We start from the raw sequence: 12,823 nt of genomic DNA on the forward strand, positions 1-12,823 counted from the left end.
TAGAATGAAATGGCGACAATGAAAATTTGTGCCGGGTCGGGACTCGAACCCGGATTTCCTGCTTATCGCGAGCGCTCGCCTTACCATTTGGCTATTCGTGCACGACCCACGGCGACATCCAAACTTCCATATGTCGTCAACCATGCGTGTACGGCCTGGCCGCGTACATCCATTACGCCCATTCCCGTACAGGTCAGACGTTGTACTTAAAAAGTCGCTTGCCCGGTATCGGCAGAGGAATACGAGCCGGCCGCTGTGGCCGAGCGGTTATAGGCGCTTCAGTCTGGAACCGCGCGACCGCTATGGTCGTGGGTTCGAATCCTGCCTCGGGCATGGATGTGTGTGATGTCCTTAGGTTAGTTAATTTTAAGTAGTTCTAAGTTCTAGGGGACTAATGACCTCAGATGATAAGTCCCATAGTGCTCAGAGCCATTTTAACCATTTTTGAGAAATACGATATTGCAGTGCCTGTGTTATTCTGATTACGATACGAAGTTCCTTTGTCCAAAGTGCAATAACGTCCTTCAAATTGAGTGAGGCATTCATAATGGCGTCTTTGTCACCTTAAAGGCAACCTTGAGTAGCATTGACTCACGACGTCCAATATAAAAGGTAACTAACGCTCACGAACTCTACAGCGTGTATTTAAAGCAAACCTGATACACTTCCTCTTGCCATTGGCGCGAAATTTGAATAGACATCTTTCGTTTATGTCGCACAAGTCCTTGGTGTTGCGATTTTTTTGTTCTTTTTTGCCTTCAATGAAGAACACAATAATACTCTGACTAACATTTTACGTAAATCCGGAGTGAAGCGATTCATCTGTTTGAGCCCCGCACACGTCTTCTTCTCCCACTCCGCCCAAATTGTGTTCGGCTAACGACGGGTTCGGACATCTTTCGTGCAGAACTGTTTTATCCACTGAGCCGGCCTGATTGATATATTCTAATTATGTCATCCAAAACTAATCACAACTGAATCATTTGCATCAAACAAGAAAGAAAATCGTTATCGTTGGAATGCAAACTAAAGAAATTGTTCCCGAACCTGCATTCAAAACCGGATTTACGCGAGTGATCACCGTAGCCGCTCTGCACGACGCATAACCAGACCCAAACTTTCGTATGTCGTCGTCCCTGCGTCACAACCTGTACTTCTTCGCGCATTTTGCAACTCCTTTAAAGGGGAGGACATTTTAATTGAAAGTCTCTGCCTGGTACCGGCGGATAAATACGATACTGCAGTGTTCGTGTGCCGTTAAGGAGAACGGTGCAACTTTGCTTCTTAACAACAAAGGCACTGCAACATCTTTAATACTTTCAAAGACTTTGATGGAAAAATCAAAATTTGTGAATTGGAAAAGAAGTTTGATCTACTGGAATCAACAGTCAAAACAATAAAAGAAGGTAAAGAAAAAATCTCGAAGCTGTGCAAAATGATCGATCTTAGAATTCAAGTAACATTCGTAAACGTCATGGTATTACCGCTTAGATGGAAACAGTGTTAAATAACGGCGTGATAATCAACTAAGAGTGAAAAATTGTCCTGCTGATCAGAACACGATGTGCTCTCAAGTTAAGTTACTCGTTGAGATGTGGCAAGAAGAAGCTGGAAAAGCAGGCAAAGATTAAATGTTTAACGCTAGTAACGGTTGGTTTGGCCGATTCAAAAATCGCTGTAATTGGCATAGTTCAAAAATGGTTCAAATGGCTCTTAGCACTATGGGACTTAACATCTGAGGTCATCAGTCCCCTAGAACTTAGAACTACTTAAAACTAACTAACCTAAGGACATCACACACATCCATGCCCGAGGCAGGATTCGAACCTGCGACCGTAGCAGTCGCGCAGTTCCGGACTGAAGCGCCTAGAACCGCTCGGACACACCGGCCGGCAATTGGCATAGTATCGCAGAAAGTGGAGAGGTGGAAAGCACTGCTAGAGACATTGCGTCGGTCTATAAGAGAAATTGAAGGCAGTGATAGAAGAAGGTGGATATACCAGCCAAACAACATTGTAGACTAAACTGGTCTGTTCTGGAAGAAGATGCCCAAAAGAACTTTTGTTGTGCAAGAAGAGAGAACTTTTCTAGGTTTCGAAGGCGCCAAAAATCGATTGGCAGTGATGATTGACGCGAGTGCTACAGGTGATTGCAAATTAAAACTTCTCTTAGTTTACCGCTCACCAAGTCCAAGAGCTTCGGAAAAAGAATCTAAAGTTGAATTGCCCGTGATTTGGAAGTCGAATGCCCAAGCTTCTCTTTTTGAGGACTGGTTTATTCATCCGTACTGAGATTTGTTTCTCGCTGTGAGGCGTTCGCTCATATTCACGCTTTACCTCATCCGCCGGTGCTGTTTCTCGCCGTCAGGCGATCGTATATAAGCTCCACAGGTGAATGCTTTAATACATTGGCCTATTCTGAAAGTGGCATAGGCCCATATTTTTAAAACGACGAGAAATGACACAAAATAATTTTACACTAAATTAATCACGAACTGTGTCATACCTCATGTGCCCAGAAAGCTCTTGTTTTAAGGGCCACACGGAACTGTATTCACAGGTGTTCGTTGCGCCTAGCTGATAGGTAATACATCGTACGGTAGTGTATTGCTGGTAGCATAAGTGCTAGAGTTCAGTGTAAGGTAGCGGTGGTGCGCTTCGCCCGATTGGAGGGTCTAGCGTGAGCTACCGGTGGTAGACGCCTGTGTGAACACGTTAAGAACTCACAGTGTTGCGTACCGCGACTACGCAGTAACAGGAGACCATTGCGTCATATGCTATCGTCAACCTATTATCACCTAGCTCACTAATATGTTTTGGGCCAGTATCACCCTCTCGCAGTTCTTTAACGAATTAAATTCAAATTGATAAAACAGCTTCAAACATCTGATTAGGAATTGTTTAACTTGTTCAGTAGTTTACGTTAAACATCTGAAACTTTTATGGTTGAAGGCGCAGAATTCTAATTATATTGGTTTTATTAGCGAAAATGTACTATTTTTCCTTTCATTATTTTGTGGGGAGAGTGTGTAATGCGCCGTGCGGATTAGATTGACACTTCGTGTAGCAGCGGACAGATTAGAAAAAAATCCACCTTTCCAATCATGGTATACCCAGTCCAATTGCTAACGAGCAATCGATGGTACACCCCACAGCATATCATGGAACTTGTCGGCAGTTACGATTTGTCACACGAGCCACTTTTGTAATATCCTGGTCCAAAGTGAACTGTGGTTATTTCGTTTACCACGTCCGCAGCTCGTGGTCTTGCGGTAGCGTTCTCGCTTCCCGCGCACGGGGTCCCGGGTTCGATTCCTGGCGGGGCCAGGGATTTTCTCTGCCTCGTGATGACTGGGTGTTGTGTGTCTTTCATCATCACTTCATCCCCACCGACACGCAAGTCGCCGAAGTGGCGTCAACTCGAAAGACTTGCACCAGGTGAACGGTCTACCCGACGGGAGGCCCTAGCCACACGGCATTTCCATTTCCATTTCGTTTACAACGAAGAATTCACAAACGACATAACTAATGACTGATCTCCGGAGGAAGAGTGCCGCTGACTGTGGTGTCACTGCCAGACACCAGACTTGCTAGGTGGTAGCCTTTAAATCGGCCGTTCGCCGATTTGCGGGGGAGGAATGTGGTGTCACTGCCAGACACCACACTTGCTAGGTGGTAGCCTTTAAATCGGCCGCGGTCCATTAGTATACGTCGGACCCGCGTGTCGCCACTGTCAGTGATTGCAGACCGAGCGCCACCACACGGTAGATCTAGAGAGACTTCCTAGCACTCGCCCCAGTTGTACAGCCGACTTTGCTAGCGACGGTTAACTGACAAATACGCTCTCATTTGTCGAGACGATAGTTAGCATAGCCTTCAGCTACGTCATTTGCTACGACCTAGCAAGGAGCCATTACCAGTTTATATTAATATGGAAATGATGTACAGTCCAGAGATATGTTCACCAATTGTGGATTAAAGTTAAGTATTACAAGATTTTCGTACTCTATTGCAATTCTCAAGACATTGCCCTGTTCCAGACCTCACGCCAGTCTGCGTGTAATTAAACGCGTGAATTTCGGCCTTCTCTAGCAACACGGTGTTGGCTCTTCTGCCAACACAGCACTGACAATACCAATCTGAACCTTGACACGATACTAATTTCGGGCTAGATGGTCGTTGTTAGATATCGTAGTTGAAGAAGTTTTGGGAGTACACATCTGCCTTCAATTAACGAGAAGAATTCCAGAGTTCTTACGATAACCAACACCTATGACTAGTTTGGCTGGCATTAAATAAATACAAAAACGCTGAAACGTGAGTATGCTCTCCTAACTAGCATGCAGCTTTTCGTAGTCCAGAAAACAACAGCTCACGTCGACACGTAGACACCACGGATCAACGACACTCTCAAAGGATTATGATAGAACACGCGCTAATAGCAATCGACTGATATGAAATTAACCAACAGCTCTATTCACTTCAAGAAAAAAAGCCATCCGTCAACACAGTCACAACGACGTAAAGTATAATCAATATTAGCAACAGCATTAATTAATATTCTATTATGCAGCACTACTGAGCTTTAGTATGTACCACTAGCACTACTAAAAGTTTACTCCTGGTGATAACAAAATCTAACATTCACTGTAGCTGATTCCACCACAATGCTGTCGTCTGCTTAAACTTAGGTGTAAGATATGCTTTAGCACGGATAAAACAACGACGTCCTTCTAGTACGGAACCAAACTGATAAACACCAATAGAGTACTACTCCGGTTCAAAGTGAACTACACAACCTTGTTTAATAATCCTACAGGCGTATTATACAGGGTGATTCAAAAAGAATACCACAACTTTAGGAATTTAAAACTCTGCAACGACAAAAGGCAGAGCTAAGCACTATCTGTCGGCTAATTAAGGGAGCTATAAAGTTTCATTTAGTTGTACATTTGTTCGCTTGAGGCGCTGTTGACTAGGCGTCAGCGTCAGTTGATGCTAAGATGGCGACCGCTCAACAGAAAGCTTTTTGTGTTATTGAGTACGGCAGAAGTGAATCGACGACAGTTGTTCAGCGTGCATTTCGAACGAAGTATGGTGTTAAACCTCCTGATAGGTGGTGTATTAAACGTTGGTATAAACAGTTTACAGAGAATGGGTGTTTGTGCAAAGGGAAAAGTTGTGGACGGCCGAGAACGAGTGATGAAAATGTAGCACGCATCCAGCAAGCATTTGTTCGCAGCCCAGGAAAATCGACTCGCAGAGCTAGCAGAGAGCTGCAAATTCCACAATCAACTGTATGGAGAGTCCACCACATTGGCACTTATCTGTCCGTAACTACCTGAACGTCAACTACCCGAGGCGATGGATCGGCCGCCAGGCAGCCCGTGACAGAGCACTTCATCACTGGCCTCCAAGAAGCCCTGATCTTACCCCCTGCGATTTTTTCTTATGGAGGTATGTTAAGGATATGGTGTTTCGGCCACCTCTCCCAGCCACCATTGATGATTTGAAACGAGAAATAACAGCAGCTATCCAAACTGTTACGCCCGATATGCTACAGAGAGTGTGGAACGAGTTGGAGTATCGGGTTGATATTGCTCGTGTCTCTGGAGGGGGCCATATTGAACATCTCTGAACTTGTTTTTGAGTGAAAAAAACCTTTTTAAATACTCTTTGTAATGATGTATAACAGAAGGTTATATTATGTTTCTTTCATTAAATACACATTTTTAAAGTTGTGATAGTCTTTTTGAATCAGCCTGTACTTTCATGATAAGGAGAAGGGATAGGATGATAGGACATCTGTTAAGACGTAAGGGAATGACTTCAATGGTACCAGAGGGAGCTGTAGAGAGCAAAAACTGTAGAGGAAGACAGAGGTTGAAATACATCCAGCTAATAATTGAGGATCTAGGTTGCCAGTGGTACTCTGAGATGAAGAGTTTAATACAGGAGAAGGATTCGTGACGGGTCGCATCAAACCAGTCAGAAAACTGATGATAAAGAAAGCTCGATTCCAGATAATCCAAAAAAATAAAAATGAAGATGTACACACTACGAAAACATAACAAAAATTATACATAGACAAATAAATAAAGAAATTGTAACAACACAGTATTGCTGGATTTGCTGTCAATGTAGCTGTCAAAACTACAACAGTAATACCATCGATAAAAGAGTTAAGCTAACATTCCCAACAACCCACCCCATATGTAAAGTAAATGAAAAACAAATAAATGACTAAGCTGCAACTGCAGTTGACAGCAAAAGACAGCGATAGCACCACGATGCAATATGGATGTAAGTAACGTCAAACAAACAAACAAACAATTGTTATTGTTATTTGCAACAGTTAACAAATATTATTTGCATTCAGATAGTGTTAAGATAGCCGTAGAACTTAAATAGACAATTTGCTACCGCATAACGTACAGCAATAAAACATCATCCATTATTTTGATTTGCAGCTGTTTGTATTGGCCGTGTTTGCAGTTAAAATTGTTGGATGTGAGGTCCGCCAGTTATGCAAAACACCGTTTTCCTCGGTACCCAAACATGTTTCGGCACCACTGTGTCGTCATAAGTGGGTTTTCGTTTTTATTTATTCTGCAATGTGAACATATTTGTTAAACGATTATAAAATTATGTGCATCTTTAGTTCAAACAACAGATCGTTTCTTTTTGTAAATACCTTTACATTTGGTGTGCATGAATATTCTGGATCACTTGTGTGTTAATTACTACAGGTAGCTTGTCATCTGCAACCAACCGATGCTCAAAATGGCTGAAATGGCTCTGAGCACTATGGGACTTAACATCGGAGGTTATCAGTCCCCTAGAACTTAGAACTAGTTAAACCTAACTAACCTAAGGACATCACACACATCCATGCCCGAGGCAGGATTCGAACCTGCGACCGTAGCAGTCACGCGGTTCCGGACTGAAGCGCCTAGAACCGCGTGGCCACCACGGCCGGCCCAACCGATGTTGATCAGAAAGTTTTTTCCTGGGAATTAACCTATCTTCTAGAATGTAATTCAGTTTTTCGCGATGTTTTCACGCCTATATTCGTTTTTACTTACGTTTTCGTGTGGCAACCACTTCCATTCTCCGTATCATGCTGAGGTGTTGTGATGCACACGTAAGTTACATGGCGTACCTCACATCCAACAATAAAACATCAGTTATAGCAGCATTCTGGTTCAGAACTGTTGTTGCAGTGTCACGACAACACAGATTTTAGATGGCGCATCGTCAGTGTGTTGAGGCGCGGCAGCTGTAGCGGCCCCGTGCTGTGTTCTGTTGCGCAGGCTGTCGGAGAGCGGCTTCCAGCGGCCCTCGTCTGTTGACAGGGACAGGGACAGGACGACGAGGCGGCCCCAGGTTTCGGTGCTGCCCGTCGGAGGAGTCGGCAGCGGCGACCGCAGACCGCCGGCCAGGTGAGTGGCCGCTCAGCTCTTCCTGGTACCCACACCATCCCGCTGTGCAACCCTTTTCTCATCCTCGGCGTATTGCCAAACGACATACAGCTTGACATCTTGGGTTGTCGGGTGTTCTGCCGGATATCAGCGTCGTACATGCACGATATTTCGGTAGCGTAGCTCGTTACCTTCATCAGGTGCGACCTGAGACTACTCCTGTATATACAGGGTGTTACAAAAAGGTACGGTTAAACTTTCAGGAAACATTCCTCACAGATAAATAAAGACTTCCTCGATTCACCGCCAGTTGGCCCAATTGAAGGAAGGTAATGTTGACTTCGGTGCTTGTGTTGACATGCGACTCATTGCTCTACAGTACTAGCATCAAGCACATCAGTACGTAGCATCAACAGGTTAGTGTTCATCATGAACGTGGTTTTGCAGTAAGTGCAATGTTTACAAATGCGGAGTTGGCAGATGCCCATTTGATGTATGGATTAGCACGGGGCAATAGCCGTGGCGCGGTACGTTTGTATCGAGACAGATTTCCAGAACGAAGGTGTCCCGACAGGAAGACGTTAGAAGCAACTGAATGGCGTCTTAGGGAGCACGGAACATTCCAGCCTATGACTCGCGACTGTGGAAGACCTAGAACGACGAGGACACCTGCAATGGACGAGGCAATTCTTCGTACAGTTGACGATAACCCTAATGTCAGCGTCGGAGAAGTTGCTGGTGTACAAGGTAACGTTGACCACGTTACTGTATGGAGAGTGCTACGGGAGAACCAGTTGTTTCCATACCATGTACAGTGTGTGCAGGCACTATCAGCAGCTGATTGACCTCCACGGGTACACTTCTGCGAATGGTTCGTCCAACAATGTGTCAATCCTCATTTCACTGCAAATGTTCTCTTTACGGATGAGGCTTCATTCCAACGTGATAACATTGTAAATTTTCACAATCAGCAAGTGTGGGCTGACGAGAATCCGAACGCAATTGTGCAATCACGTCATCAACACAGATTTTCTGTGAACATTTGGGCAGGCATTGACCTCAACCCTCTGGACTTTCATTTATGGGGGCATTTGAAAGCTCTTGTCTGCGCAACCCCGGTACCAAATGTAGAGACTCTTCGTGCTCGTATTGTGGACGGCTGTGATATAATACGCCATTGTCCAGGGCTGCATCAGCGCATCAGGGATTCCATGCGACGGAGGGTGGATGCATGTATCCTCGCTAACGGAGGACATTTTGAACATTTCCTGTAACAAAGTGTTTGAAGTCACGCTGGTACCTTCTGTTGCTGTGTGTTTCCATTCCATGATTAATGTGATTTGAAGAGAAGTAATAAAATGAGCTCTAACATGGAAAGTAAGCGTTTCCGGACAAATGTCCACATAACATATTTTCTTTCTTTGTGTGTGAGGAATGTTTCCTGAAAGTTTGGCCGTACCTTTTTGTAACACCATATATATATATATATATATATATATATATCCCAGACGGGATTATATATATATATATATATATATATATATATATATATATGTGTGTGTGTGTGTGTGTGTGTGTGTGTGTGTGTGTGTGTGCTACAGAAGAATGCTGAAGATTAGATGGGTTGATCACATAACTAATGAGGAGGTGTTGAATAGGATTCGGGAGAAGAGACGTTTGTGGCACAACTTGACTAGAAGAAGGGATCGGTTGGTAGGACATGTTCTGAGGCATCAAGGGATCACCAATTTAGTATTGGAGGGCAGCGTGGAGGGTAAAAATCCTAGAGGGAGACCAAGAGATGAATACAACAAGCAGATTCAGAAGGATGTAGGTTGCAGTAGGTACTGGGAGATGAAGAAGCTTGCACAGGATAGAGTAGCATGGAGAGCTGCATCAAACCAGTCTCAGGACTGAAGACAAGAACAATATATATATATATATATATATATATATATATATATATATATATATATATAAGAGTTGGAGCCTCTCCACGCCCACAGCGGCATGATGGCCAACTCAATAGGTCTACTGCCATCTCTGCATAAGGGTTAGTATTCACTAAAGTGAGGTGTCGCAGGAAGTGGGTACTGCGATGTTTGCGTACGTCTGGTTAAGGTTAACCATTAATACGCGCTCATCTGGAGATAGATTGGGTCGAAGTCGAACGAAGGGTAGCGGTTTGAAGGGCAGAGGAAAAAAAGTGCGAAGGCAAGAGCCAAGGGAAAAAACCCTCTGGTGGGAAGAGCAGTAGCGGATGTCTTGCTGCCTGCGATAGGTCGTGCAAGGATAGGCTTTGTTAGTAGTGGATATCATGCATCTCGATACCTTTGACGCTGTGCGGTTGTGTTGCTCGGAGGCTGGCGCTGGGTGCCGGTGTAGCGTCCTTATTTATTATCGTTTTTGTGTCCGATAGGTCATATATCGGATGCACAGTGTAAGGTTATGTCGGCTGTTTGTTTGTGCGTCAGTGGGCGAGCTCGTCGGTGTCCCTGCTGTGGCCTGTTGGTCGGCTCTAATAGCAGCTGGTAATTACCAGTCAGTGTTGCTGATATGCAGCGGCTTGGCGACGTTTGTCGCTTGTTTGCGTATTTTAGTTCACCATAGGTGGCTATGCCTTAGCTAGCAGTGTCTTTGGCCGCTTGTGCTTCCACCTATGGTTGTGATCGTAGTTTCCCAGCGTGAGGGTGAAAGGATTGTTCGAGTGGCTCAAATGGCTCTGAGCACTATGGGACTTAACTTCTGAGGTCATCAGTCCCCTAGAACTTAGAACTGCTTAAACCTAACTAACCTAAGGACATCACACACATCCATGCCCGAGGCAGGATTCGAACCTGCGACTGTAGGGGTCGAGCGGTTCCAGACTGTAGCGCCTAGAACCGCACGGCCACTCCGGCCGGCGATTGTTCGAGTGTCTCGAGTTCCTGTATAGTCGTGTGGCGTGTTTTTTGAATACTTCCTTGAGGGTATCAAGGCGGTATTCATGGTGAAGATCCACGGTGCGTGCGTAACGTGGAGTGTTGCTAATGATACGTAGCACTTTGTTCTGTATGATCTGCAGGCGGCGCAGTTGTGTAGGAGCTGCATATCCCCAGACGGGAGCTGCGTACGTCATCAGAGGTCTCATCAGTGTCATGTATATGGACCTCGACGCTCCGGACACTCCGGTTCCGGACTGAAGCGCCTAGAGACGCTCCTCCACCGCGGCCTGCTGTATGTTGATACAACATGCAATGTGTGTTTTTCATGAGCAATAAAAAGGGCGGAAATGATGTTTATGTTGATCTCTCTTCCAATTTTCTGTACAGGTTCCGGAACTCTCGGAACCGAGGTGATGAGTTTATTTCAAAAATATATTACTCAAACTAATGTACAGTACTTCCCACTCTGGCATTAGGCAGTTGCAGTGGGGAGAAGCGAGTGACAAGTAACCGAACTGCTTGAAGATTTAAAAGCGCTTTCAACAGGTCTTAACTGTGTACTGTCAGAATCATGGCCCAAATTTTCCCGTGGGATCGATTGTTGGGGCTGACATCTTGGTACTGTGCATTTTATCTCTTTAAAATATCAGGTAATGTTGGTGGTGTTTCCATGTGGGTACCTACTGACACTGAAGAGCGGAACCATTTAGATGTACCATGTTATACTTTGATCAATGTATTTGAACCGTAAATTTCCCTTCATAGTGCAAAATATACTGTGAACTTTTTACCTGGAGACTTTTCTGGGACGTATAAAGCACGTGAGAAAATCTCAATAGCTGTCCAGTCTATTCCAGTCCCCTTACAAAGTATGAGAGAGAAATTAAAATCACGCTTCCATTTGCAGGTTCGTGTTGACCAGATAATCACGATTTCATTTATAGCAGTTAAGGGCCTATAAATCAATTAATTAAAAAGGAAATGGCAAAAGTCAATTTATGCATTTAAATTAATTTTTCCGAGTACACTGAGTAGAGTACCTGTGAATGCAGGGGGTAGAGCAGTTTCCATATTCCCCAATTAATTCAGAAAATTCACAAGATGATGAAAATATGTTGAAGTTCTGCAGCTGCGGCGACGTTTAAGGATTCCAGTCCTGCCCGCATTTGGAGAACTGGATCCACCGCGGGGTCACCAACCTGAGTGCCAGGAGGCGGAGCTGCTCCTCCGGCCGAAAGCAGCAGCAACCATTTGCAATGCTACCTCCAGTCGAGTTGGCTGCACGGACCTTTTCTTTTTGGAGGAGGCACGCTGCTGTTCCGTATCCGAGGTGACAGAACTACGGAGGGGCGGTCTCCCAGCCCCATATCGTTGCAGTTCTTGGTCGACTTCACTTCGTTATTAGTACTAGTTCGGGAGTCGACGCCATGTTACTGTACACGTGTTGATTCCATCACCTTGGAAGGAACTATGTGTAGATTCAGTCAGCTTTAGTCGAGACGTTTGATGATGGAATGCTCGTGTTTGGCCGTAACTAAGACAGAAGTAGACTATTTGCCCCACAAGAACCGCATTGCGATTCCATCAACGCTTAGGCAGTAAGCGTTGCCGCGTTACCCACTTAAGTGTTCGTATTACATGACTCCTCGTGACTAACTACTTTAGTTCGTGCTTCTCTGTTCGCAAAATTCAACAATTTTTTTTCGGTTATCACCCTCTGCAGGGACTGGAGAGGATATCTTTACTCGTTTGATCTTCACTGTATTTCATGCATGAAGGCTGTTTCTTTTTTTCGAGGTCTGATCGGTTGCGGAATGGAAACCGCGGTGAAAATCAAAAACGTTTTATCTGCAACATTTAGCTACGCCTTCCAACTACTTTTCTACGTATTCGTCGCTCCGACTTAGACATATGTCGTAGTGTTGTACCAATTTTCCAACTCCCTTGCCGTAGGAGGCAACCGCCTGTGCTTACCGCCAATTTTCTACCCTGGTCTGCAGCTCATTGTCTTCGCAAAAATGCTGCCCTCACAGCCAGCGGTTCACGTGAGCAAAGAGCTGTAAAATCTCAGAGGGACCTATGTCCGGGCTGTATGATGGGCGATCAACCACTTCCCATCAGAATCGCTGCAGGAGCGTTTCTGTTGCAGCAGCAGTGTGCGGCCGAGCATTCTCATGGACAAGGACAGCGTCTGACGACATTCCTCTTCGCTTGTACTGCATTGTCCTTCCTAGACGAATTTCTGGAATCACCTGATGCAGCACTAGATGAGGAAGATCTGTTCACACTCGCTTCCTTCTCTGACCACCAGCATCATAAACTTTTGTACGTCTTGCTTCAAAGTTCCTGCACCATTGCCGCACTTTTCTATGACGAGTCTCGGTTACGATATGTGGGGCTGCGTGAAATTTGGCGGAACTTCTCAGCCTGAAGAAATCGAGTAACTGCACGAACTTCAGACTTGACGGGAGATGTGACG

The 12,823-nt window shown here is 44.9% G+C and overlaps 1 protein-coding gene across 2 annotated transcripts in view; it reads left to right on the forward strand.

Annotated features, from left to right (window-relative positions):
* Window positions 1–12,823, forward strand: part of LOC126203711 (serine protease filzig-like) — a 370,785-nt gene that overhangs the window by 241,958 nt on the left and 116,004 nt on the right. Inside the window, exon 5 of one of the 2 annotated variants that reach the window (XM_049938086.1) lies at window positions 7,313–7,441. In XM_049938086.1, coding sequence (XP_049794043.1) covers window positions 7,313–7,441 — 129 coding nt within the window. The remainder of the gene's footprint in view (window positions 1–7,312; window positions 7,442–12,823) is intronic. The other variant, XM_049938087.1, reaches the window with a different exon arrangement.

This window comes from Schistocerca nitens, chromosome 9 (genome assembly GCF_023898315.1).
Source record: "Schistocerca nitens isolate TAMUIC-IGC-003100 chromosome 9, iqSchNite1.1, whole genome shotgun sequence".
Taxonomy (NCBI): domain Eukaryota; kingdom Metazoa; phylum Arthropoda; class Insecta; order Orthoptera; family Acrididae; genus Schistocerca; species Schistocerca nitens.